General features: G+C 35.6%; 1 protein-coding gene across 5 annotated transcripts; it reads left to right on the forward strand.

Annotated features, from left to right (window-relative positions):
• The first annotated feature begins 434 nt into the window (after positions 1 to 434).
• On the forward strand, positions 435 to 15,795 carry LOC128206243 (uncharacterized). 5 transcript variants are annotated; one of them, XR_008256419.1, is made up of 9 exons: positions 435 to 658; positions 10,800 to 11,078; positions 12,210 to 12,506; positions 12,666 to 12,944; positions 13,178 to 13,330; positions 13,503 to 13,542; positions 13,727 to 13,743; positions 13,985 to 14,080; positions 14,688 to 14,805. XR_008256419.1 is itself a non-coding variant. In XM_052908584.1 (8 exons), exons 1-8 carry the CDS (start codon positions 598 to 600, stop codon positions 14,792 to 14,794), a joined length of 1,233 nt encoding a protein of 410 aa, XP_052764544.1. In that variant the 5' UTR covers positions 435 to 597; the 3' UTR covers positions 14,795 to 15,795. The 5 variants fall into 5 exon arrangements, 4 of the variants coding, with proteins under 4 accessions (XP_052764544.1, XP_052764548.1, XP_052764549.1 ...); XM_052908584.1 differs by lacking the exon at positions 13,985 to 14,080 and having other exon boundaries at positions 14,688 to 15,795; XM_052908587.1 differs by lacking the exons at positions 435 to 658; positions 13,985 to 14,080 and adding an exon at positions 9,353 to 9,511 and having other exon boundaries at positions 14,688 to 15,795.
• Positions 15,796 to 24,536: the final 8,741 nt, after the last annotated feature.

The following is a 24,536-nucleotide window of genomic DNA, read 5'->3' on the forward strand; positions in this document are numbered from 1 at the left end:
TACAACACGACGCCCAAATGCGTTTGATGACATTCAGTATGAACAAGGACCGGTACTTTTTATATCATATTTTTATTATAATTGACGGAAATTGACGATTTTTAAAATGATTAAAATTATATATTTGGTTACGATGCATCAGTTTTCATATAAAGGGCACTTGGACCTACATTACATACACAATATAGCGCCTATATCACCTACTACTGTCATAAGATTTGAAAAAAATATCCATGAACTTACAGCCTGACACTATCACTTAAACTTCGCATTAAGTAGCAATTGAATGACGAAGGTAACACACAATAACGTGACAATAAGTATTTTACAAGATAAGTAATTGTCTTTTGAGTGGAAGCGGATTCGTTTAATGACGATTTTAACCAGCTACCAGGACGTGCATCGGTAAAAAGCTAAGGTTTATTATCCTCTTTTCCTAGTTTGCAAATATGAACAACTTCTATATCGAGCTTAAAAAGTGGTATCGTTCTTTGTGGTGGCGTATTAAATAGTATGTGTGTTAATTGAAATAGCACAAAAAAACGGAATTAAAAGATCGTGATTTACAGTTTTTACTTGTTAGTGAATAATGCGAGAATGAATGTCAAAATGAAAGTGCCATGCGTAATAGCCTTTGTATTCATTTGCTTCAAAGGAGGTAAGTAATAACTAAAATATGAGAGTATTCTAGTGGTATAGGTATCCGCCTCTCAACCAAAAGGTTTTGGTTTCAATCCCCACCATTATGAAATTAATCTAGTGGTAAAGGTGTCAGTCACCCACCTAAGATGTTGTTGGTTCAATCACCACCAGAATGCCAATAGTCTAGTGGTAAAGGCGTCAATCTCTCACACAAAAGGTTGTGGGTTTGATCCCCACCAGAATGAGAGTAGTCTTGTTTTATAGATGTCAGCCTCCCACCCAAGATGTTGTTGGTTCAATCCCCACCAGAATGACAATAGTCTAGTTGTATATGTGTCAATCTCCCACCTAAGATGTTGTTGGTTCAATCACCACCAGAATGCCAATAGTCTAGTTGTAAAGGCGTCAATCTCTCACACAAAAGGTTGTGGGTGTGATCCCCACCAGAATGAGAGTAGTCTTGTTTTATAGATGTCAGCCTTTCACCAAAGAGGTTGTGGGTTCAATCCCCACCATGATGAGAGTAGTCTAGTTGTATAGGTGTCCGCCTCTCACACAAAAGGTTGTGGGTGTGATCCCAACCAGAACTAGAGTAGTCTAGTGGTATAGGTGTTAGCCTCTTACCCAAGAGTTATGTGTCCAATCCCCACCAGGGTCAGAGTAGTCTATATGTATAGATGTCTTCTTTTTTCACCCAAGAGATTGTTGGTTCAATTCCCACCAGAGTGAGAGGAGTCCAGCTGTATAGGTGTCTGCTTTTCACCAAAAAGTTTCTTCGTTTAATCCCAATCAGGAGGAGAGAAGTCTAGTTGTATAGGTGTCTGCCTTTCACACAAGATGTTGTTGGTTCAATTCCCACCAGGGTGAATGGAATTAAGTTGTATACGTGTCTGCCTTTCACCCAAGAGGTTGTTGGTACAATCCCCACAATGATGAGAGAAAGCTAGTTGTTTAGGTGTCTGCCTCTCACCCAAGATGTTGTTGGTTCAATCCCAACCAGGGATGAGTGTAGTGAAGTTGTATAGGTGTCTACCTCTCATCACATTAAGTTCTTGATTTAATCCCCACCAGGATATGCGTAGTCTAGTTGTATTGGTGTTAGCCTCTCACCGTAGGGGTTGTTAGTTCAATCCCTACCAGGGTCAGAGTAGTCTAGATGTACAGGTGTCTGCTTTTCACCCAAGAGGTTGTTGGTTTAATGCCCACCAGGATGAGAGTAGTCTAGTTGTATAGGTGTCTGCCTTTTACACAAGAAGTTGTTGGCTCAATCCCCACCAGGGTGAGAGTAGTCTAGTTGTACAGGTGTCTCCTTTTCACCCAAGAGGTTGTTGGTTCAATCTCCACCGAATGAGAATAGTCTCGTTGATAAGTGTCTGCCTTTCGAACAAGACGTTGTTGGTTCAATCCCAGCCCCAGGATGAGAGTAGTCTAGTTGAATAGGTTTCAGCTTTTCAACAAAGAGGTTGTGGGTCCAATCGCCACCAGGGTGAGAGTCTAGTGGTATAGGTGCCTTTCTTTCACACAAGGTTTGTTGGTTCAATCCCAACCAGGATAAGAGTAGTCTAGCTGTATGGATGTCTGCCTTTTACCCACGATGTTGTTGGTTCTATCCCAACCAGGATGAGAGTAGTCAAGTTGTATATGTGTCAACCTCTCACCCAAGAGGTTGTTGGTCCAACCCCTACATGATGAGAGTAGTCTAGTTGTATTGGTGACAGCCCGTCACCAAAGGGGTTTTGGGTCCAATCGCCATCAGGGTGAGAGTGGTCTAGTGGAATAGATGCCTTTCTTTTACAAAAGAGGTTGTTGGTTCAATCCCAACCAGGATGAGAGAAGTCTAGTTGTATAGGTTCCCGCCTTACACCCAAAAATTCGTGGGTCCAATCACCACCTGAGTGAGAGTGGTCTAGTGGTATAGGTGTCCTTCTTTTACACAAGAGGTTGTTGGTTCTATCTCAACCAGGATGAGAGTAGTCTAGCTGTATATTATTCTGCCTCTCACCAAAGGGGTTTGTGGTTCAATTCAAACCAGGTTGAGAGTAGTCTTACGGTATTGGCGTCCGCCTCTCACCCAAGGGGTTTTGGTATCAATCCCCACCTGGGTGAGAGTGGTCTAGTGGTATAGGTGCCCGTCTCACATCCAGAGGTTACGGTCCAATCGCCACCAGGATGAGAGTGGTCTTATATATATGATATAGGTGCCTTTCTTCACACAAGAGGTTGTTGATTCAATCCCAGTCAGGATGAGAGTAGTCTAGTTATATGTGTCTGCCTCTCACCCAAGGGGATCAGGATTCAATCCCAACCAGGTTCAGAGTAGTCAAGCGGTTTTGGCGTCCTCCTCTCACACAAGGGGTGTGGGGTTCAATCCCCACCTGGGTGAGAGTGGTCTAGTGGTAAAGATGTCACCCAATTACACAAGGGGTTTTGAGTTCAATCACCACCAGATTGAGAGTGGTCAAGTGATATAGGTATTGTCTTTAAACCAAGGGAATATGGGTTTAATCCCCACTAGGGGGAGGGTGGTCAAGTGGTATAGGTGTCTGCCTCTCATCCAAAGGGTTGTGGGTTCAATCCCTACTAGGTTGAGATTAGTGTTGTGGTATATCAGTCTGCCTTGTATTAAAAAAGGACTGGGTTGAATCCCCTACCAGGATAAGAGGTTTAGTGGTATAGTTGCCTGCAGATAACCCAAAGAGGTTTTGGGTTGGATCCCCACCTTGGGTTCTTTCTCGTGGCCATTCAAAATTAACAAGAGTCCTGTTTCTTCCAAAAAACGTACTCTTACGTGATTCGATAAGCTTTCAGCTTTCTTCACAATCGAGTTTAATTTAGTATTTACTTTAAACTAATAACTAATAAGTGTATCTAATCAAAACATACAATACCTTTAAGCAGTTTTTATTCAACGTAAAAAAGAGTGTATTACATCTTATATGCTAACAATGTATGAGTATGTGTGTGTAACACTGTATGCTATTCTAAAGTAGTTTTACAGCTTTGATATAAAAGATATATGTTTTGATGTTCTGTTTCAGTTGTTTGCAAAACTTGTGGCAATCTCTATTATTCACAGCCAGCTTTTAAAGGGAGAAATGTTACAATATTCTTCAGCCATTCAAATTCTCGGCTACTCAAACGCTTACGATTTTTATAGCAATGTTGTTACACCATGGACAGCTGTTCCATCAACCGTTATGTATAATGCAACGTTGGGCGTTTTTACCACAGTGTTTGACACAAATATTCCGAATTCTGGAATATATACCTAACTAGGGAAGATAATAACTCTACATACGTGCACAGCATAAGCTGTGTTCTAAAGTTATCAAATATAAAACATTTCTAAAAAATAAAATTCTTAATTGATTTAAGCCATAAATCAATCTGAGAAATGGCATTAACATATTATTTACATCCGATAAAACATAAATACATGTCCAGGGAATTCCAGCGATATCAGTCCCACTGATAGCAATCTATTAAGAATTTTGATATTTCCAAGCAAATAATATGTATATACATGATTATACTAATTTACTTCAGCTCGTTTGCAAAGACGTTGCTTGTATAACTTGTAAAAATTATTCAGCTTTGATGTATCTTAATCAAACTTATAAAGTAGTTAACTATTGCTTGAGAGGTCGGTTCCTTTCTTAAATCCAGCAAGATCCGCCTTTTCACAACTTGATTATGGCCCTTGAAATTATCAAAATTGCTATTGTTGTAAAGTGAAAAAAATCAGTCTAAGGGAGGCAACCTGTATTCAGTGAGCGTAGTTTTTTCACTCGCGAATGCTATACGGTGTTTAATTTTGATTGTATCTCAATAAAACTCATACATTAGTTAGATATCCATGAGATCTAGATTTCTGTCTTAAACCAGCCAGATCCGCCTATGCATGAGTGAATTATGGCCCTTGAAATGCTAAAGCCCTAGCAGAAGTATTCTCTAAGGGAGGAAAAGTGTACATAGAGTTGTGTAGTATTGTAGTGATTGTCTCCCTTTGTCGACTGTGATGATCTAGTTTTTCCGTCTGTGATCCATTAGGATCATTGTTTGCTTCCCTTTGAATGTGGGCTCAGTATAGTGCCTGTATTCTTTGGGTAAAAAAAACACACAAAAAAGCCCAGACGGTGGAGCATGGGACATCATGGGTATCGTTTTATACTATTACTTCAAACATATTGGCGCCTTGTAAGGTGTTTTGTCTTTACCATCTGTGTAATGATGTATTTGTACTGTCTTGTATTTGTGTATTCTTGTCTTGTTTTTTCTCATTTGTTTTACTGTTGTAACTATCAAATATTCATTATAGGTTCTTTTAATAAAGTTTATCTAACCAACAGTTTTCGTTTATTCAGCGACACCTATTGAATCTAAATAGCAGTGAATGACAGTGAAATTAATCTATATCTCTTGAAATTGTTGTGATTTATAGTTGATAATATAAATTTATAAATTCAACATTTAAATCGTCCAAATTTACTTTATATGTCAATTTTGGAGAAGGTAAAACAATAAAGTACGCTCAATATTAACCATTTCGGACTCGAAATTATTGAAATTTTCTTATGGAGTACCCTTCTGCCAACATTTTAAACCATTCAAATTCCGGTTCTTAGGAAAAGGTTGTGCCCCTAGGATACGCCCCCCTCTAACGTCAAAGAAAAGACACCACCTTGGCGACCTGGAAAATGCTATTTGACATGTAACCATTGAGTTAAACAATACATTTAAGAACGCGATATGACGATTTTATTATACGCCAAGCTTTCCCGTCAAACATTAAAATGTGTACTTTATGTTGCAAAGTGATATCTTGTAGGTTAAACTTCGTAGTTGCACTAAGGCAGGGGGGGGTCAATATAGATCTTAGTCAATTTTAGTCGTAAATTAAAATAATCTTAGCGCCATAGTCATTATATTTCTAGATGTTTGTGTAAATTGAACTTTAGCCGACATTGAAAATGAGCATGGAGTTGAAGAGATAAAAAAATCCATGTATTGCCATTTGTGACCCTTATTCAGATTGAATAATTTTAGCCGTTACTTAAATCCTTTTATGGATCGTATGGATTGTTTTTTATTTCCTAAACCTCATGTCATTTTCAATGTCCAATTCACACAAATATGTCTTCAATCGATTAAGCCCCTTACTGAAATTGCCTCCAGACGAAAACAACTCCAAAATTGCATTTAATCATAGGTTGGTTTTATATATTGAGTTATTTAGCTGCTCGCGAATGATCGATATATAGAAACTCGGACATTTCGCGCTCAACTAGTTAAAAATATATTTATAGCTATGTAAATTATAGCTACGTGGCCACAAATCCCCAGAATGTACCGATGTCTGATATTGTAAACCGTTCATATCTTTCCGAGGTTGTTTTCGATAAAAATGTCCGAGGTTTTCCGAATGTTGACCATCAAATTTGGTATCTGTATACACCACAACTGGGCCCGATTTACAATTTGGCCGTAGAGATGACTTGAAGGGTCGGGGTGGGGTGGGTGGATAGGAGGTTTTACGTGTAATTTGTATTACTACGTTTATTTTCCAACATATAACTTAAAGAATAAATAAACGAAACATACTACCAATAACGACATATCGCTCGTTATCAGGTTGAGATTGGGCAGGCAAAATCCGAAAGTCTATATGAGATAGATACCGGTTCATCAAATACAATTATCTGTGCATAAGAAAAGGTGAGAGTTTAGCGTTGATTCTTCTCATTTGCGTTTGAATAAGGTTTGTATGTGACCATTTCCTTTGTTCTGTTACAATTATGTGATTTTACAGTCGTTTGTCAACTTAAAAACTTAACTTCAACATAACAGATAGTGTTTCTTTCTGAAATTAATTAAAAACATTTTTAAAATAATTCTGTATCAAGTGCCTAAAATACATAAGAATACACCATATTTTGACAAAAAAAGAGAGATTGCTATGGAGAGATCGCCGAACCCCCACTATTTCGTGTATTATAATTTGGATACTCTTTCCACCAGAAAATGTTAAAAATGATTAAATATAGCTACCTTCACAATTTGTTAAAGCTAGTTCCATCATGAGTGTTGACTTCTTAAAGCTTATAAAGCTTAAAAAAACATATAGGGGTTTTGCACAGATCGCCAATACTTGTTAAGGGAGATCAGTGCGTTAATATAGCCAAAATACATTTTGAGATTTAGTATAGTTTGACCTTTAAATCAGAAAATAGTTACTTCCCCTTTTTACAAATAGTCAATTCTTGTTTGTGCCAAACCGTGTGACAACCAGAAGTCACATTGTTGCAGAGACTTTTGGTACAGGGTTAATGAAAAAAGGCAAATCCGACCAAAATCTCCCAATATCGATTAATAGTATACATTATACAGTAGGTTTCTCGTGTTTGGTGCATCAGTCGGTCTCGAACTTCATGGATAATAATGAAGGTGAAGAAACCTTTGCTCAAAAGTCAAAGAAACAGAACGGTTTATTCTGCCCTATCCCGTGGCTGTGTTCATGTACCCAAGGGTCAGTTTCCATTGACTTGCTTCTTAGACATACACTCGGTTGAAAAGAAAAAACATTTTTGAATATCATAACTCCGAAAGTTGCAAACCCATGTGATGCAGTAAATACATTCGTTTGTATACTACCATCGATATTTTCTCCATCGATAACATTCATAGCTGGTAAAAGCGATTTAAAATATTAAACAATTTAATAAAGGCGGTTTAAATGTTTAACACATACTAATGGTGCATGAAGGAATTGGTTGTTTTGTCAAGTGTTGCACTTGCTGTGTTTCAAATCATTCCGGGACTGCTAGATGCATACAATTGAATGGTTCGTAAAAAAAATATCATGCACTTTCCAAGAATCTCTTTTTGAGATTCCATTTTAAAAACAAATTCCCAATATGGCTCCTTATGACAAAGATCATGGGCTTTTTTAATCAAACAAACACTTAATGGAGGACGGTGTAGCGTTTGGTAAGAAAATATTTTTTATCGGAAAACATTTTTAGGCAGATCCTTAAAGGGGCTAGACACCAGATGGTCCAAAATACCGCAAATACAGTATTTCGACAAACAAGCCCAGAATTGTTAATACGAGCTAGTATGTGTCCGATAGTATATCATTTTACATGACTAAAAGAATATTTGATCGCTGTCTTAGCTGACTTAACCCTTTTAAAAATAGCTGATATTGGTTTCCCAGTTTATAGTGTGTATATTTAGCAAGAGAAATTCACATGATTAGTACAGCTACATATACCCACAATATTTTTAAATCAACTGGGATTTCAGTGGTAGACGATTTGATACATCAGTAAGTAAGATGCTGTGTACATATCAATATCGATTTTATGTAAGTATTTGATATTTTTTAACTTGCATTTGTATCATCTGGTGTCTAGTCCCTTTAACCCTTACCATGCCGGGCTACCCTTTATCCCGCTTCGTGTGTGCTATAACTGATTCATGTTAGAAATCACAAGTGGAGCCAATGTCTAAATGAAACATTTGAAAACTCAGCAGTATTGGAACGCTTTTTTCAATAATTCCGAAGATCAGTTACAAATAAGTTTGTATTCCGAAGTCAGATCAGAAAGTACGTTATGTCTGATTCCAAGAAGGGAGGGGGTGACACCCAGAGTCTATGATTGCTAGACAAGGGTTTATTATTATATCCTTTGACCAAGTTACTCAGATTTTGCCTTGAATTGATGCATGCTATCATATACAAAATAAACATTTTAATTTACAGTTCTTCATGATTTAATACTCTTTTAAACAAACACAAATAAAAACAAAACACATTATTCAGCTCGCAATTGTACTCAATATGTCATGTTTTGATATGGAAGAGCATATAAGCAGAAAACAAACATCTTGCTTTCTTACTTGCCGGGAATCAAACCCGTGACGCCTTAGTGAGAAGCGGGTTCGCTAACGACTGCGCTAACAGGACAACTGTGATTTTAGATAACAGTTATATAGGTTCTGCTTGGTTTTACGTTTGTCATCTGAATATGGAGGGGCAATCCATAACAAGTTCGAACTATGATGGGATATGTGAAGAATAAACCACACTGATGAGTGTAAAGGACGTTTGATCACTGTCAAAACCTTATTATACTTAATTCGAGTTTGACACCCTCGTGACATATTATTCAAGACTAGCATACTGTGCGTCCAAACAAATACCGGAAGATATTCAACACGACGCCGATACATGCAGTTAATACAGTATGAACAACGACCGTTTTCTGTTATAATCAACAACTTAATTATAATTTACAGAAGCTAACACTTTTCCAAATGATAACTATTACATGTTGGGTTATACGGCATCACATTCCATATTAAGGGCACTTGGATCTATATTATAAACACGAATGTTTGCTCATATTCTTAGATAAAATACCTTATATATGACTTTTGTCATAAGATTGGAAAGTCTCGAAAACAAACTTACTGCAAGACTCTTACAACTGAAGCCTTTAAGTGACATCTTAATGAGGAAGATAAAAACAAAAGCAATTTTGACAACACTAGGTTAGTTATTGTCTTAAAAGTGGAAACGGATATTAACAATTTTATCAGCCCAAAAGCAAAGAATCAATATAATTCTATGTTTCAAATATACTCATTTCCTGGTAAGCAAAGTTGCAACTCTGGTATATCAAGCTTAAATAAATGTTCCCTTTGTTTGTGTTGTTGTATTAAATAGTACGTTCGTACATGAACATAGCAGAGACTATCGAAATTTAAAGATATTCTGTTTTCTGTAATATAAAAAGTGTCTATATGAGTGTCAAAATAAATGTGCCATTCCTCATAGTGTTTCTGTTCATTTGCTTCAAGGGAGGTAAGTAATAATTGAGTGAGAGTATTATTGTGGTATAGGTGTCAGATTTGGGTTAGATATCCAACAAGGGGGTATTTTCTCATCGATCTCGTAAGGCCATTTTTTTTATTAATTGGTTAACGGATTTTTTTGAAAAAATGTTGGACGGGTGGTGCGAACAAAAAAGGAATTCAGACTTGTAAGTTACTATTTTTTTTACAATGCATATATTTTTCATAGCGTTCGTGGGGAAACCCAAAACAAAAAGATCGAAATATCATTAATTAATAGCAGCAGTTTGAGTTTACATGCAGATGGTATGTTGAAAATGAGAAAAAAAATATTGTATGATCTCAGCTCAATTGAGGCCGCCATTTTGAAAACATTTTTTAAAACTGCATCCTTATGTTGCCAAGGAATAGGCAACAGATTTTACATCATTTTATGTGCGCAGATAAAAAATCTGACTTTTTTTCATTTCTTTTTTTTTTGGAGATTTCGAAATAATTGGGCGGCGGATCCGTTAACCAATTTATTTTAAACAAAAATGCCTAAAGGAACCAAACATAGATGATACAATTGCAAGTAAAAAGAAAATTGTCAAAAACTTACATAAAATTGATATCAATGTGTACAACGCATTAAATCCTACCTACTGATTATCACATCGCTTATGATACATGTATCATTCGCAGTTTTGGCGTATTTTTCCAATTTCAAATATACTTGGTTTGTCTACCACGTAAATTCCAGTAAATTTTAAAATAGCTTTGGTATTTGTATCTGTGCTAATCACTTGCCTTCCACATGCTAAATATACACATTATAAACTGGAAACCAGTTGCGCTAATTTTATACGGGTAAACTCAGCTGAGACAGCGACAAAATTTTATTTTAATCATGTAAACTAATGTATTTTCGGCCTCATGCTTGCTCGTATTGACATTTCTTGGCTTGTCTTGTGGAAATAATGTATATACCGATTTCGGGACCATCTGGTGTCTTACCCCTTTAAAATGGACACCAGTATTGTTTTTTACCCAATAAACGGACGCGAGACTGATTCTATTAGGTATCCACTTTAGTCATAATCGAGCTTAAGGAAAAGGGTATAAACTTTAAACTTATTCCTAACAGTTTGATCTAATCGAAACATGAGGTTGCTGGATGTTTTATTCAAAACGCAGTTATATTTTATATTGCACCGTAATATTTACAATGTATGGAAGTCGTTACGTGGAACTTCGTAAGCTATTATTTCTATAGTTATATATATAAATGCATATATGTAATGATGTTCTTTTTTCAGTTGTTGGCAAAAATTGTGGCAATCTCAGTTATTCACAGCCAGCTTTCAATGGGGGAAATGTTACAATAACCTACAAACCAATCAAATTCTCGGCTACTGAAAAGCCTATCATTTTCAACAGTGATGGCAATACTTGGATACCTGTTCCGTCAACTATTATGTCTAATCCAGTGTTGGGCGTCTTTACCACGGTGTTTAAAACAAATATACTGATTACTGTATACCTTCATGCAAAATACGGGCCATGCTATAGTGAAGAAATCCGCCTCCACTTACAAGGCATGTCAGTTTTGATTTTATATTGTTTTATGCAATTAAATGCGCTGAAAAAAGCTATAGGTTTTCACGAAGTTAGTTAATTATTACCTTTGTGCAAAGTACTGTTCTGTTTTGTAAAATGGTAATTCATATACTTATAAAATAAAATGTATGTTAGCAAGAATCGTGGTTAACATGGGAAGATGCAGTGTTATTAATTTTGCTGCGCATCCCGAATCCTAAAGTCATTGTTGTTCCTGAACCAATTATTCTTAAATGTGTGCATCAGTTGGATGCATAGTTCAAAAGTAGCATGTCATATGTTTGATCAGGACACATGGTTAAAAAATAAACGTGGCCAAGCATCATATTCAAGCAGATTTCAAATAAATCATTAGGTTCTGTATAGGCCTTTCTAGTATACATTTATTGCATGGTTATGTTAGTAACCGTCAAAACATTTCCTGGTGTAGGAGTTGACATCTGACCTGTTGCCCGAAGCAATAATCTAAACATGAATATTATAACAAACCATTTGTTTCTAATTTTGTCCGTTCTAATAAAAAAGTAAATATATTGGCATAGCTGTGACGTTGTCGACATGCAAAACGTTAAGTGTTGTTGAAAGCTTAAAGCTGCACTCTCACAGATTGAACGTTTTGACAACTTTTTGTCTTGGAACGAACTTATTTTTGCGAAAATGCATAGTAACCAGTGATATAAGACTGCTGACAAAAATCAGATCGCAGGTTTTCATACTTATGTTCAAAAATTGATGTTTTATGCATTTTTCTTCAAGCGCTAATAACGCTTTTAGCCATTAAAAATAATTTTCGAACGGAAAAAAACTGCGATATGATCTTTTGTCACATATCTTATATCACTGGTTTTCACATATTTACGCAAAAATAGCTCATTCCAAAGCGATCAAAACGGTTAATCTGTGAGAGTGCAGCTTTAAATCATGCTAAAGTCATCAAAATGACATTTCAAATTCATACTACTTTTTTTAACGCCACGCAAACGTGTGTATCAAGTCCTATCATTTTGACTAAAGTATTTGATTAACTATGCCCCTTTTTCGAAAATAAAAAAGCGACGAGCGCGTGCATCCGTTTGTTGCGATTTTGTTTGATTTATTATCACTCACAGATCCACCATCGACGCTGACAATGAACGTACCAAATATAACAAGCTATTCGCAGGACATCTATACTCTCAAGTTCAGTTGCTTCACGGACAAAAACAATGACTTTTGCTTGATATCCTGGACAACAGATGGGCAACTACTTCGTGTAAACGGATACGGGACAGACAAAATACATAATTCGTCTTTAATGCTGTTTGTGAATGTCAGTAAAGAAAACAATGGTCAAACTATAACCTGCAGTGTCAATTGCTCCAACTTTGATGTTCAACTATCGAAGTCGCATATAGTACAAGTACCATGTGCGTATCTCGACTAATTTATACAGTTCTAAAACCCTTTGGAGTCATTACCTGACTTTTGTATTTATAAGAGGCGTTGATAAATGACAAGATAGTTATACATAATAAAAATAAATAATTGACTTTTTCTATTCTTCAATTCCCATTTGCCTATTTCAGATAAACCGAGTGTAATCTTGTCGGTTAAAGACGAAGTATGGCTAAATGCTCATGACACTACAAGCGTAACTTGCACGGCAAAGAGCCAACCACTTTCGGATATTGTTTGGTCGGTTAACGGAAACACACAACTCCTCGTTTGCAATAAGTCCATAGAATGTGAGATTCATACACTGCCAATAGAAACAGATGAACACAGAAACCATACATGCACAGCTTTTTTCGAATTTGGAGACTATGACACAAGTGCGACCATTTCATTTCTTGCAATTGGAAGAGGTATGTTTTGATTTTAGTATATTTGGTATGCGTGCGTGCATGCGTGCGTGCGTGTGCTTGTTATTTATATTTTGTTTCTTTATTAATCTTTACGTATTTAAAAACTTCACGAGAGCCCAATGTTTAAACCTATAATTTCGTTAATATCATTTTTTCCCAAAAACATCCCGCTATTTATTGATTTCAATAAATAAAACTTGTGACTTAGAGTTCCGATTTTATTTCCATAACAGCTTCGACACAAAAAACATATGAAACTCCAAATAAAAGTAAAGATGCGTCATTGACCAACAGTAACGATATACCAATGGTGTGGATAGTCATTGGTTTGAGCGTTATTATTGCGGTTGTCATTATATCACCGGTCATCGTATTGGCCAGAAAACGTAAGGTTAACTAGTATTTGTGTTGTGTTTTTTTTCGTTGTGTTTTGGGGTAACTTCTTACAGAAATGGTAGCAAATTTTGAAATATCATGTTCGAGGGTTATCTTTTGTATCCATTGATTTTTTTACTCTACCTCCTCGCTTTCATTTGACATGTATTTCTTCTAATGTAGGGTTTTTAAAGAAGAATCAACACACCAATTCAAGCGAACCGTACGTATATTTCATATGTTTTATTGTATCTCTTCAATTTCTAAATTTCTAGCTTCATTTAGTTTTAGTTGTTTTAAAAAACATTTTCAACTTTTAGAATGCACGTTCTGTTGACAATTAGTGTAGATGGTGGTTTATATATTAATAATGAACTATTTATGACTTTTTACAACATCCTTTTCAGTCAGCCTGTCCAACATGGTGAGTAATTCATCTCATGTAATCAAACTATGTACATAGGTAATAACCATGGATTTGGTATGTTCATGGCACCGATATATCGAGTAAATGGCACCGATAAATGGATTAAGTGGCACTGGTGTGTCGATTAAATGCTAAGTCAAAATAGTATCTGAAAACACATGATATGAACATTATAGACCAAAGAATTATATCTGTATATTCCGGACCATACACATCTTTACTACCAAATTGTTGGCAGGGAAATGAATTAGTAGATTTGAACGAAGAGGTTACATACGCCCAAGTTAACAAAGTCAGAACACAAAGAACAGAAACAGTGGGGCCTAAAACGAAGGTAATGTGTTAATTGCATCGACTGTAAATGACAAATCACATTTGAGTGGTCTGAAATATATACAAGAGCAATCCAGTCTTAATAGTCTTTTAACTGATGAACACATGTATTTGAAATAAACCTTAAACATGTACTTTAAGTTGATTAACAGTTTTCTGGACCATTTCCTTAGAGCAAGATCAAAGTTTCAAAGTTTTATTCGCATAACATCCAGAAGGCCATGGCCCATGTGAATAAATATCATATTTAGTGTTTACAGGTGAACGCATATACAAAACAGTATTACCAATATTATTACTAAAATTAACCGTCAGTACATCAAAAGAAAACCTCAAGCAATATAGCAAAATACTAATCAAACCCAATTTCATCATTTTGTATTTCATGAACACATCAGATAATCTTAATCGGTTGTCAGTTATTTTTCGATGTTGTTTATTTTTGTTTCTTTTTGCCTCCAACAAAATGTTTTTACTTCGTGTGAGCACTCTGTCTCAAAATACTCATGTAGTTTTTAAAAACAAATTGATCTAAGCAAGATCAGGCAATCGTACTACGTTTGTTTTTATACATTGTCAGCACTCAAGGGCATTGTTATATTTTCTAGGGTTCAGATACCAACCTAATTTATGCAGATATAGACATCAAACATTTGGAGACAGCCAGCAAACCACCTTCAAGAAAGAGGCCGCCAAGTCCGACAGAATATGCTGACGTTCATACAATCAGAACAGAACGTGGATCAAACAGTGACAATATTATTACCTAAAGTCAGGGAAGATAACTTTACATACGTGCCCATAAGCTAATGTACTCAAATGTAAAACATTTTCTGAAAATTATAATTCTTAATTGATTTAAGTCAAAACTCAATCTGGCATTTACCATATGACTTACATTCAATGAAAAATGTCCGGGGACTTCCAGCGACATCAGTGCCACTACTTTCAGTCTAAGGGAGACAACCTGTATTCAGTGAGTGTAGTTTTTTCACTCCCTTGTCTTTGTTAAAGAGGTGAAAATTACAGTTTAAGAAAAACAACCTGTACTGAAGACAGTGCAGTGGGTTTTCTCTCTTACCTTTGTTAAAGAGTATTGAATGATTATAGCTCTACTGGCCAAATGCCAGAATAGCTTATGCTATGGCGTGGTGTCCATACGTGTGTCCGTAAACAATTGCTTGCGAATGCGATACAGTGTAAAGTTTTGATTGTATCTCAATCAAACTCATACAGTTGATATCCATGAGAGTTAGATTCTTCTCTTAAACCAGTCAGATCCGCCTATGTATGAGTAAATTATGGCCCTTGAAATGCTATAGCTCTAGCAGAAGTATTCTCTAAGGGAGATAACTGTACAGAGAGCTGTGTAGTATTGTAGTGATTGTCTCCCTTTGTCGACTGTGAACCATGAGGATCATTGATTGCTTCCCTTTGAATTTGGGTTCAGTATAGTGCCTGTTATTAGTATGCACATTTTTGGGGTAAAAAACACACCAGAAAAGTCAAGGCGGTGGAGCATAGGACATCATGGGCATCTTGTTATTCTATTACTTCAAATATATGGGCGCCTTTTAAGATGTTTTGTCTTTACCATCTGTGAAATGATGTATTTGTACAGTCATGTATTTGTACATTCTTTTATTTGTATTTTCTGTGTTCTTTTCTCAATCTTTTCACTGTTGTAACTATAAAATATTCATTATAGTTTCTTTTAATAAAGTTTATCGAACCAACAGTTTTCGTTTTTTCAGCGCCACCCATTGAATCTAAATATCATGACAACAAATTAATCTATATCACTTGAAATTGTTGTGATTTATAGTTGATAATATATATTAATACATTTAACGGAAAGAAAGAAATACGCTCAAAATTAACCATTGCGGATTAGAAATAATTAAAAAATTCCTGGTGAGTACCCTTCTGCCAACATTTTAAACCAATTAAATGTTGGTTCTGAGGGAGGTGCAAATGTCAAAAGGTTGTGCCCCTAGAGTACGCCCCCTCTCACGTTAAAAAGGGACACCACCTTGGCAAACTTGTTTTCGTATGAAAAATGCTACTTGACACATTACCCTTGAATTGAACAATACATTTTAGATCGCGATATGACGAATTCATGTTACGTCGAGTTTTCTCGCCAAGTCCAAACTGTTCAAAATTTGTACTTTTTGTTGCAAAATGATATCTTGTAGGTTAACATTCGTAGTTGTACTAAGGCAGGGCGCGTTCCAATAAAGATCTCAGTCAATTGTAGTCGTAAATTGAAATGATTTTAGTGCCATAGTTTCATTATTTTGCTTCATATTTGTGTAAACTGAACTTTAGCCAACATTTAATATGAACATGAAGTTGAGGATATAACAAAATCCGTGTCTTGCCATTTGCGATGCTTATGCAAATTTTATTTTTTGTCGTTACTTAAATTATATAAAAGTAGAGTATTAATGTCAAATATGGCAAATAAAAAAAAAATCCTAAACTTTGTAAATTTCAACTAAGTTTAACTCACATACACATAGATATGTCGATAAAAAGAGCTGCCAAAAATTCCATTTAGTCACAAGTGCGTTATTTAGCAAGCTTGCAGGCTTTTATAATAGAGACATTTCGCGCTCAACACGTTAAAAAGAAATTTAAACTATGTAAATAATAGCTACGTGGCCGCAAATCATCAGTTAAAAAGGAGCGAAAATATTGCTTAAATTATCTGTACACAAATCTTATCGTATTTTGTTTTTCATTATTCAAGTCGAATGAGTTTTAAAACCAATCTATATTGTTAGCGTATAAAACTGACCTACTGTTATCAATGGCATTACATGCTGGCATATATACACAAAATATAAACAGAGGCATTTTATCATAACGTGCAATTTCAATTTCGATATTGCAAAGGTTTTCATTGCTATATAATAATTTTCCTCCATAGTTTCGTACTTTCGCGCCTTCGTGTCTTCGTCCCTTCGACTTTGCACTTTCGCTCCTTCGACCCTTCAATTATTTATCAGTCATGTACAGTGTGTGTTAACCACGTGACGTGATAAATTACGTCATATATACTCCATGGGAAGGCAACATTTTGCTTAAAATGAAGACTTAAATCAAAGACTTTTCTTTTACTCTACCATTTTAAATAAAACAAAGGGCAGTTTATGCAGCGTCAAGAGCCCCGCCTTCGCTTTATTACCGGAATCTAATAAGGTGATTAGTTTTATCAAACACTTCGACAAACCTATTTTCAAAATAAGGATATTTTACCAATAGTCCGCCAACAACAAACCTCAACAATCACTTTCCCATAAAGTCCCATCACTCTGCATAATAGTGCAATCGGCCAGAAAATCCTCATGTGCACTTACCCCACCCGCAAATGCTGAAAACTGTGCATCATTCAACATTAGTTAATTCCATTTCTGTGGTGAATGACAAAGTCTCATTTACAACAGAAATGAATTATCTGTTTGTCAGTGCAGTTCATCCAACACTTTATCCTTTAATATTAACATGAAATGAATTCAATCCAAGTAACATGTGGCGATTGTTTGTAAACACGGTGATCTTGAACCGTAACCTGTAGTCTGTGACTTGCGGAACAATTGTTACATCATCAGATAATGTTTGGTGACTGATCCATGTGTATGCACTAATAAAATATTCTGGCCCGGTTGTTCAAAGCTCTAGTTAAATTACTTACGCTTATGCTGACGTGTTAGCGTTAACCGTAAGCGTTAACGTAAACTAACGAACTCAGCGTTATCCTGTTGTTCAAAAATCTATCGGCGTAAGCATTAGCTAACACTGATGTAACAGTTACCTGTTTGCGTTAACATCAGCGTTAAGCTCACTTCCTGTTTGTATTTCCATAATCCATTACAATTTCTGTGGTCTGATGTGGTAAAAAATACAATTAAGCTTTCCCCGTCCACTTGAAGGGTTAATCCACTTACAATGTTAAACTTTTATATCTTAGTCACAGGCAGTGCTGTATTTCATTATTCATTTCATCACTCTGCTCAAGTTTAGTCAAGATTGAATGAATAATGATATAAAAATTAAGGATGCGGGTTTTTTTTTGTAAACCCACCGTTATACGTAAAGGTATCCAGTATGTAACATGATATATATACACATGTATATCTATATATACCAAAAGCCCTTAACTAGGATATCAGCTGAGCTTTTTTAATACCGTTCAATTTTTGAAAAAATAATATTATTACTAGTATAAGAATCTAGTTTACCTTATATTCACTTATCAAATGTAATGTGGATTGATGCTTTAATTTAATCTGCGTGATAAGTATAAACACTTAAATGGTGTTCGATTATATAGACCAAACAGGGAATATACAGTGCTTTAAGACCAAACTTGTGAACCCATGTGCAATATTTATGCCACAACGGGCAGTTTGAAAACTTAATTTGTAAAATATGTCAGCATTGGAGCAAAAACATGTTTTACTCATATAAACAGAACATGATATGAAAATGGGGATCACAACAGAAATGGAAAATATTAGGCTTTAAGGGATGGGGTGTTTTAACCGGAACCTCCTCAAATATAATTTTGCAATACTTTAGTGTTGCATTTTCACAATTATGTTGTTCAAAACTGGTGATTCTAATGCAATAGTTATGCTTATTTTGTATTTTGAGGTAAACAGTTAACCTGTTAATTAAAGTGAAGCAGGTTGATCTATAAAAGGAGCGATTTATCAGTGGGGTGAAGCGTCCGACCGTTTCTAATTTACCGACTTATCTTTGCCATAATTTCAAGCGTTCAGATGATGTAAACAGTGGAAGAAAATATTATTTAATTAGATAAATTAGATTTAAAACTGTACATGTAGTGGCTTCCTCCGCTTATGGTAAACTACCGATATGGAAATAGGAAAGTGAGTTGGTCTCCCACACTTGTCACATTGACAGTGAATTTGTGGAAGCCCAATCTGTCATCATGGATATATTTCACCTCAGGGTCATTTTAGCCACAATAGTGCGCGTTAAGGGAACGTTTTTTAACATTTGGATATTTATTGTGTTCCCTATAACGCCACAAGTCGATTTATTTATACCAGTGTAAAATAAAATATTAGACTATTATATTACAACAACACTGAATTGTTAAAAGAAAACATAAAAGGGACACATAAATGATATACTGGTTTATACCTTTTATTTATAACTTAAGTTTTCCATGATAAACTGACGCTGATCGGCTTTTGTCAACTTTTCACTGCCATATTGGGTTAGCCACTATTAATATATTTATCCTACGCAGTGAACTCCCCTGTTGGGACATCAATATTCTTGATTCATTATTCATAAGGTTGATTTTTTTTCGACTGTTTTCCTGATTAGTATATATAAATAAATGTATTTGTTTTATTAAAGCTTTTAAAAAACCTTATTTATATGTGTTCACATTTTTATCAAATATTGATGCCCTTAACTGAAGATGACTACCTGATTTCAAATGCGCATTTTATTAGTGGAGTTTAACCAGAACAGGTGCGCGTTATGTTTGCGCTAAATTTACTTAGCGCTGGGATCTTGGCTAGGAAAACAACAAAGACTCAGAAGCGGATGTTTATATGGACTAGGGTCATTTATGCAGGTAAATATTCTGCAATTTTTTTGGTAACCATATTCATTTTATGGCCTGTTTAGAATTACTGATTACTGTTGGTACTGTAAATGAATGTGTAGGTAACATAGAAACAAGTACTATAAAACACTGCGCTTATTGTATAAAATGTTTCGACATGTGGTTGGTGATTCAACTTGCAGTGACCAGTCAGAGGATAGCATCAAATGTCAGGGACGGTATAGTCGACATATCTAATCAATTCACCACTTCTGACCAAACACACTTGCTCGCTCCCGGACTGACACAGCTTCTGACCATTATGTCTTAAGTTGAAAGACTTGGGCAAGCAGCTGTACAATTGATTCAATCCCATAGATATCAAAACAGTAGCGGCATCGCATTTCTAAGTCATTACTTTTCATGTGGATCGAAAGAAATAATTTAATCCTCTCGTTTCTTCTGTTGTTGAGAAAAGCACCAACTGTCTCAGCCATTTTTAACGTCAACTGACTATTAAACATTGACTCTAACGTTGGTCCAGACCAACGTAAGGAGAGCCGTTAAATTAACGCCTACTTTATCGCTGTAAGCGTAAGTTTTAAGTTTGAACAACTCATTTTTGTCAACGTTCAAGTTAACGTTTATTTTAACGTTGACCGCGTAACATTTAACGATGATAGTTAACGTTAAATCCTTAACAAGAGTTTTGAACAACCGGGCCTCTATGTCTTAAGTTGATATTAACGTATTTAAATGCAATTGACAACAAACGTATTGTATACATTTGAAAAGTTTTGAGAACAAATTTTTGGGCACATTTCAACATAAGTACCTAGTGTGACGATGTCAAACAATTGTCCCCCTTTTTTAAAGGTACTTAATAATTTTCAGGAAGTTTATCGTTTTTTAATTCACAGAGTAACATAATAAATAGAATAATAGGTAGTGCCGTCAATGGAGAAAGTTTATCTGGCTCGGCTACGGAATTTATCCGGTTTGCCTTCGACCTGTCCCAAATTCGTAGCGTTCGCGGGGCCTGAGGTATTTGCGAGGATGTTAGCGTTTATGAGGCACTTTTTGACGTTAGAAACCAGTGACGGAATTACGTCAAAGACGCCCTAAAGCCGCAATTATAATAGGGAATCGAGAGACCTAAATAACAAGACAGGTCCCTACTTCCTGGCATTCGCGAGGCCTGAGATGTTTGCGACATTATCTTCCCATTAAAAGGTAGGACAGGCCCCGTTTAAAAGTAACGTTTAGGGGGCACTTTGCGACGTAACAATCATGTGACTCAATTACGTCCATGACACCACGAAGGTCGCGTTACGTATGATTTAGAGATACGTAAAAAACAATACTGGTCCCGTCTTACTAGCATGCGCGGAGCCTGAGATATCTTTGACATTAACTCCCCCATTTTAAGGTATTTTGGCGCATTTTATAAAGTAAAGTAGAAAAATCTACGCGAATGGCAACGGTTACGCAAGTTCTTTAGAGAAGCACCGAAGGTCATGTAACGAAGGGAATCGAGAGACATAAAGAAAAAACTTAGGGCCATTTGTAACGTTTAGGTGAGACATGTCCGCGGATGGAAACGGTAATACCATTACAAGCATCTGACATACTTTTTTATTTGAATTCCAGTTTCGCGGCTGACTGAGATATTAACTTGATGAAAGGGAACGCAAACATGTCGATTCTATCTGTTGTTTACACCTGCAGAAAAGGCGATTTGTATCCAAGCACATTCTGTACTAGCTCCCGACGATTATACGGCCAAGTCTATGGAAGTCTATGTCTCTTACAAAATGATTCAAACAATTTTGTAATATATTTTAATGTAAATATCATGATGTCAAGTTAAGAATGATACCATAGCATGTGAGAAGTACGTACGTTGACAAAACATAACAAAATATTTAACGAGTGTGCACGTTGACATTTCTACAGTACCCCTTATTTTGACGATTTCTTTTAAACTGCAATGAAAAGAATTTTAGAATAGAAGTATCTTCTTTTAGATCGAGAAGGCCGATTGAAAGCACTAACAACGAATGTGAACGGTTGTTTGGTCAAATGTGTGTATGTTGGCATACCGTGTTTGAAAAATATTGTTTGAATGTTCTGAAAAGGTTTAACGTTCTTAAAGACAACACCCACATATTCGGAAAGTTTATGAACCGGTAGGCCATGTCAAAGCGAGTAAATAACGTAGAAATATGCAAATGACTTACCTGATGTGTGCTCTTTTGCTCCTGTATGTACGTTACCATTTGTGTCATGTTACAAAATTGTTTCCCACTACTGCAACTGTTTTACACAAAAACTTTCGATTACCTTATTCGCGGTTTCAGCGGGACTTTTCAAATGATTAATTTTACAGCATTTTTCAAATACTTATAAACTTTAACATAATTGTGTCTCTAGAATCTGTACCATAATCAATGTACAATGTCTTCTACAAATTTTATTTCAGAAACTTCCACGTAAATAAAAGCATCAACCAACATCCCAGCATCCTCGTTATATTGGTCTTGAAAGGTATAATTAGTGTACTACAAATTAAACGAAAGGGAGAGATAAAAAAGTGGCAACGGTAATTATAATGTTTGTTCAAGTTGTAAACCTAATTAAACCTTTAGTTTGAGAATTGCGACTCAAGTATAAAAATCATAATCAGCTAACTGGGCCAGCACAGTCCAATTACGTATTCGTCAAAGTAACATTATGGAATAACCGAAAAGAAGTATGTCTTTGGCGTTAACCCAATGCCATTAAATCGGGTTTATTTTTAGACTTTTGCTATCGAACTTGTTTCTGTAGTTTTTCACATAAGCATTGATATACACCTCTGATCGTGAGCTGATCTGTTTTTGAGGGGGAAATCGAGGTATTGCCATAGCCGTGGTGTCATTCACGGCCTTGGCGTCGTTGTCAATAGCTTCGTTCAGCAAACAAAATCATCATGGCCATAACGCATGACACCTTCAACAAAAATCCAAGCCAGAAGGCCAAAGGCCTAGTAATGCAAAGCAGTACACAAAAATTGGAGTGAAACATTGGCGATATACTATCTGCACCACTGCAGCTCATATCAAGGCTCCAATTCTTATTTTAAGCTTATATTTTTAGTGTTTTCAATATGTACAGCTTTTGAGTTATTATTGTGTATATAGTATAATGTTTTAGCATGCATATGCTGATATACTGAATAATAAACTGAAACCGAAACTGTTAAAGCACATGAACATCTTTGTGTGAGGTTTGGTCTTTATTTTCCTCCAGTTGTGATGAAGTGGCAATGTTTCTATGTTTAGTCCATTCTTTGCTGTCTCATTATTTTCCTTGTTCATGTCATACTGCACGATGCAGAAGAACGGGATTAATTTCAGTTTTTTTATTTTTGTCATGAATACACAAAAAGTTCAAAACGCATCACAATCAATGTTGTAATTGGTACATATTTTTAAATAATCCATTTATAGCATTATATCTAGTTTAATGATTAAAAAAATCGCAAGACGCAAGGGAGTAGCTTTGTTTGAAAAATATGAGTTCGCAAAACTATCAAATCATTATATAAATGATACATTATATCCGTTCTTCTTTTACAATTAAAACAGGTCTTATAAATACAATATAAACATGATCTAAAACAATTTATACAATATTATAAAAGAAAATATATAAATTGTGTATGTGTCTGTATTCTACACCTTTTAAAGATTGTAGATAAATCCAAAATGTTGACAATGGCTGTCATTTAACAAAAAGATTGTTATCATTTTTTTACTTCATTTTAATGTATGCATGAGGGACAATGTTTGCACTTTCAGGTTTGTTGTAATATTAGTATAAGTCAAGAGGTAAGTTGGCGAACCGTACGGGATATACGGGGTGCAGGAAAACCATATTTAGGTTCGAGTGATCACGTCAACGACCAAGACACATATAATGTAGCCCAATGATACATTCTATGTTATTAATCATTGTCTGTTGTATCTTATATGGCAGGTTATAATGAAGCTATTATCATAGCATATGACAATGTATAGGACGTTATGTTCATTGTGTATTTTTTTATTAGTTTAACATGAGTCTTTCATTCGTTGACTCATAGTCCTTACATGAATTTTCAAGCTATTTGGGTCCGAGATGTCATTTATTGCATGCGATATAATTATATCTTGCTTTGTGTTTTTATTGCCCCTTTTCCTAAAAATCTTTCGTTTATCACTCCATCAGGAGTTGTAGGAAAACAATAACAGTATTGCTGTATCTGTTTTATTCTTTATCAAGGTATGCAATAATAATGCAAAAACAAGTGTATATCGACACTTTTGCTCACATGCTAATACAAATTATATCAGCGGCGGTTTCAAGACTTTCTCAATGGGGGAGGGGGGGGGGGGGCACAACTAATTATAAACATATTAATTATTTTTGAATGCATTATTTTAATCATATAATGACATGGAATTAACATTTGTCAATAATGTATAGCAGATAAATTGAATTAAAAAGATATCATTTACTGTGATAAACCTTTCAAAAATCAACAAAGATATCTAACCGTTTTGGGAAATCGAACCACGGTCGACGGATAAGTAGGCTAATGCCGGCCAGCTGGGGGGGGGGCACGGACCCTATGTGCCCCCTCCCCGGTAGATCCACTACTGTATATGGCAGTGATTATCATATTTGGTGAAATGTTTCAGCGAAAACAAACATTTTATAGGACATGATAATATGCATGCTCCGCGTGGTTTGCATTCTGAACATCAGCACCAGCGTTCATTTTAATGGAAAACAGTCAATCATCGAAGCACGTCAGTGACTTAAATGTCAGGCCAAACGT

This window comes from Mya arenaria, chromosome 10 (assembly GCF_026914265.1).
Source record: "Mya arenaria isolate MELC-2E11 chromosome 10, ASM2691426v1".
Taxonomy (NCBI): domain Eukaryota; kingdom Metazoa; phylum Mollusca; class Bivalvia; order Myida; family Myidae; genus Mya; species Mya arenaria.

Excerpts from the sequence above, each read along its gene's own strand:
- LOC128206243 (XM_052908584.1), top strand. The coding sequence starts at position 598 with ATGAATGTCAAAATGAAAGTGCCATGCGTAATAGCCTTTGTATTCATT. Across the intron at positions 11,079-12,209 it reads AATCCGCCTCCACTTACAAG|ATCCACCATCGACGCTGACA; the intron begins GCATGTCAGTTT and ends TATCACTCACAG. Across the intron at positions 12,945-13,177 it reads ATTTCTTGCAATTGGAAGAG|CTTCGACACAAAAAACATAT; the intron begins GTATGTTTTGAT and ends TTTCCATAACAG.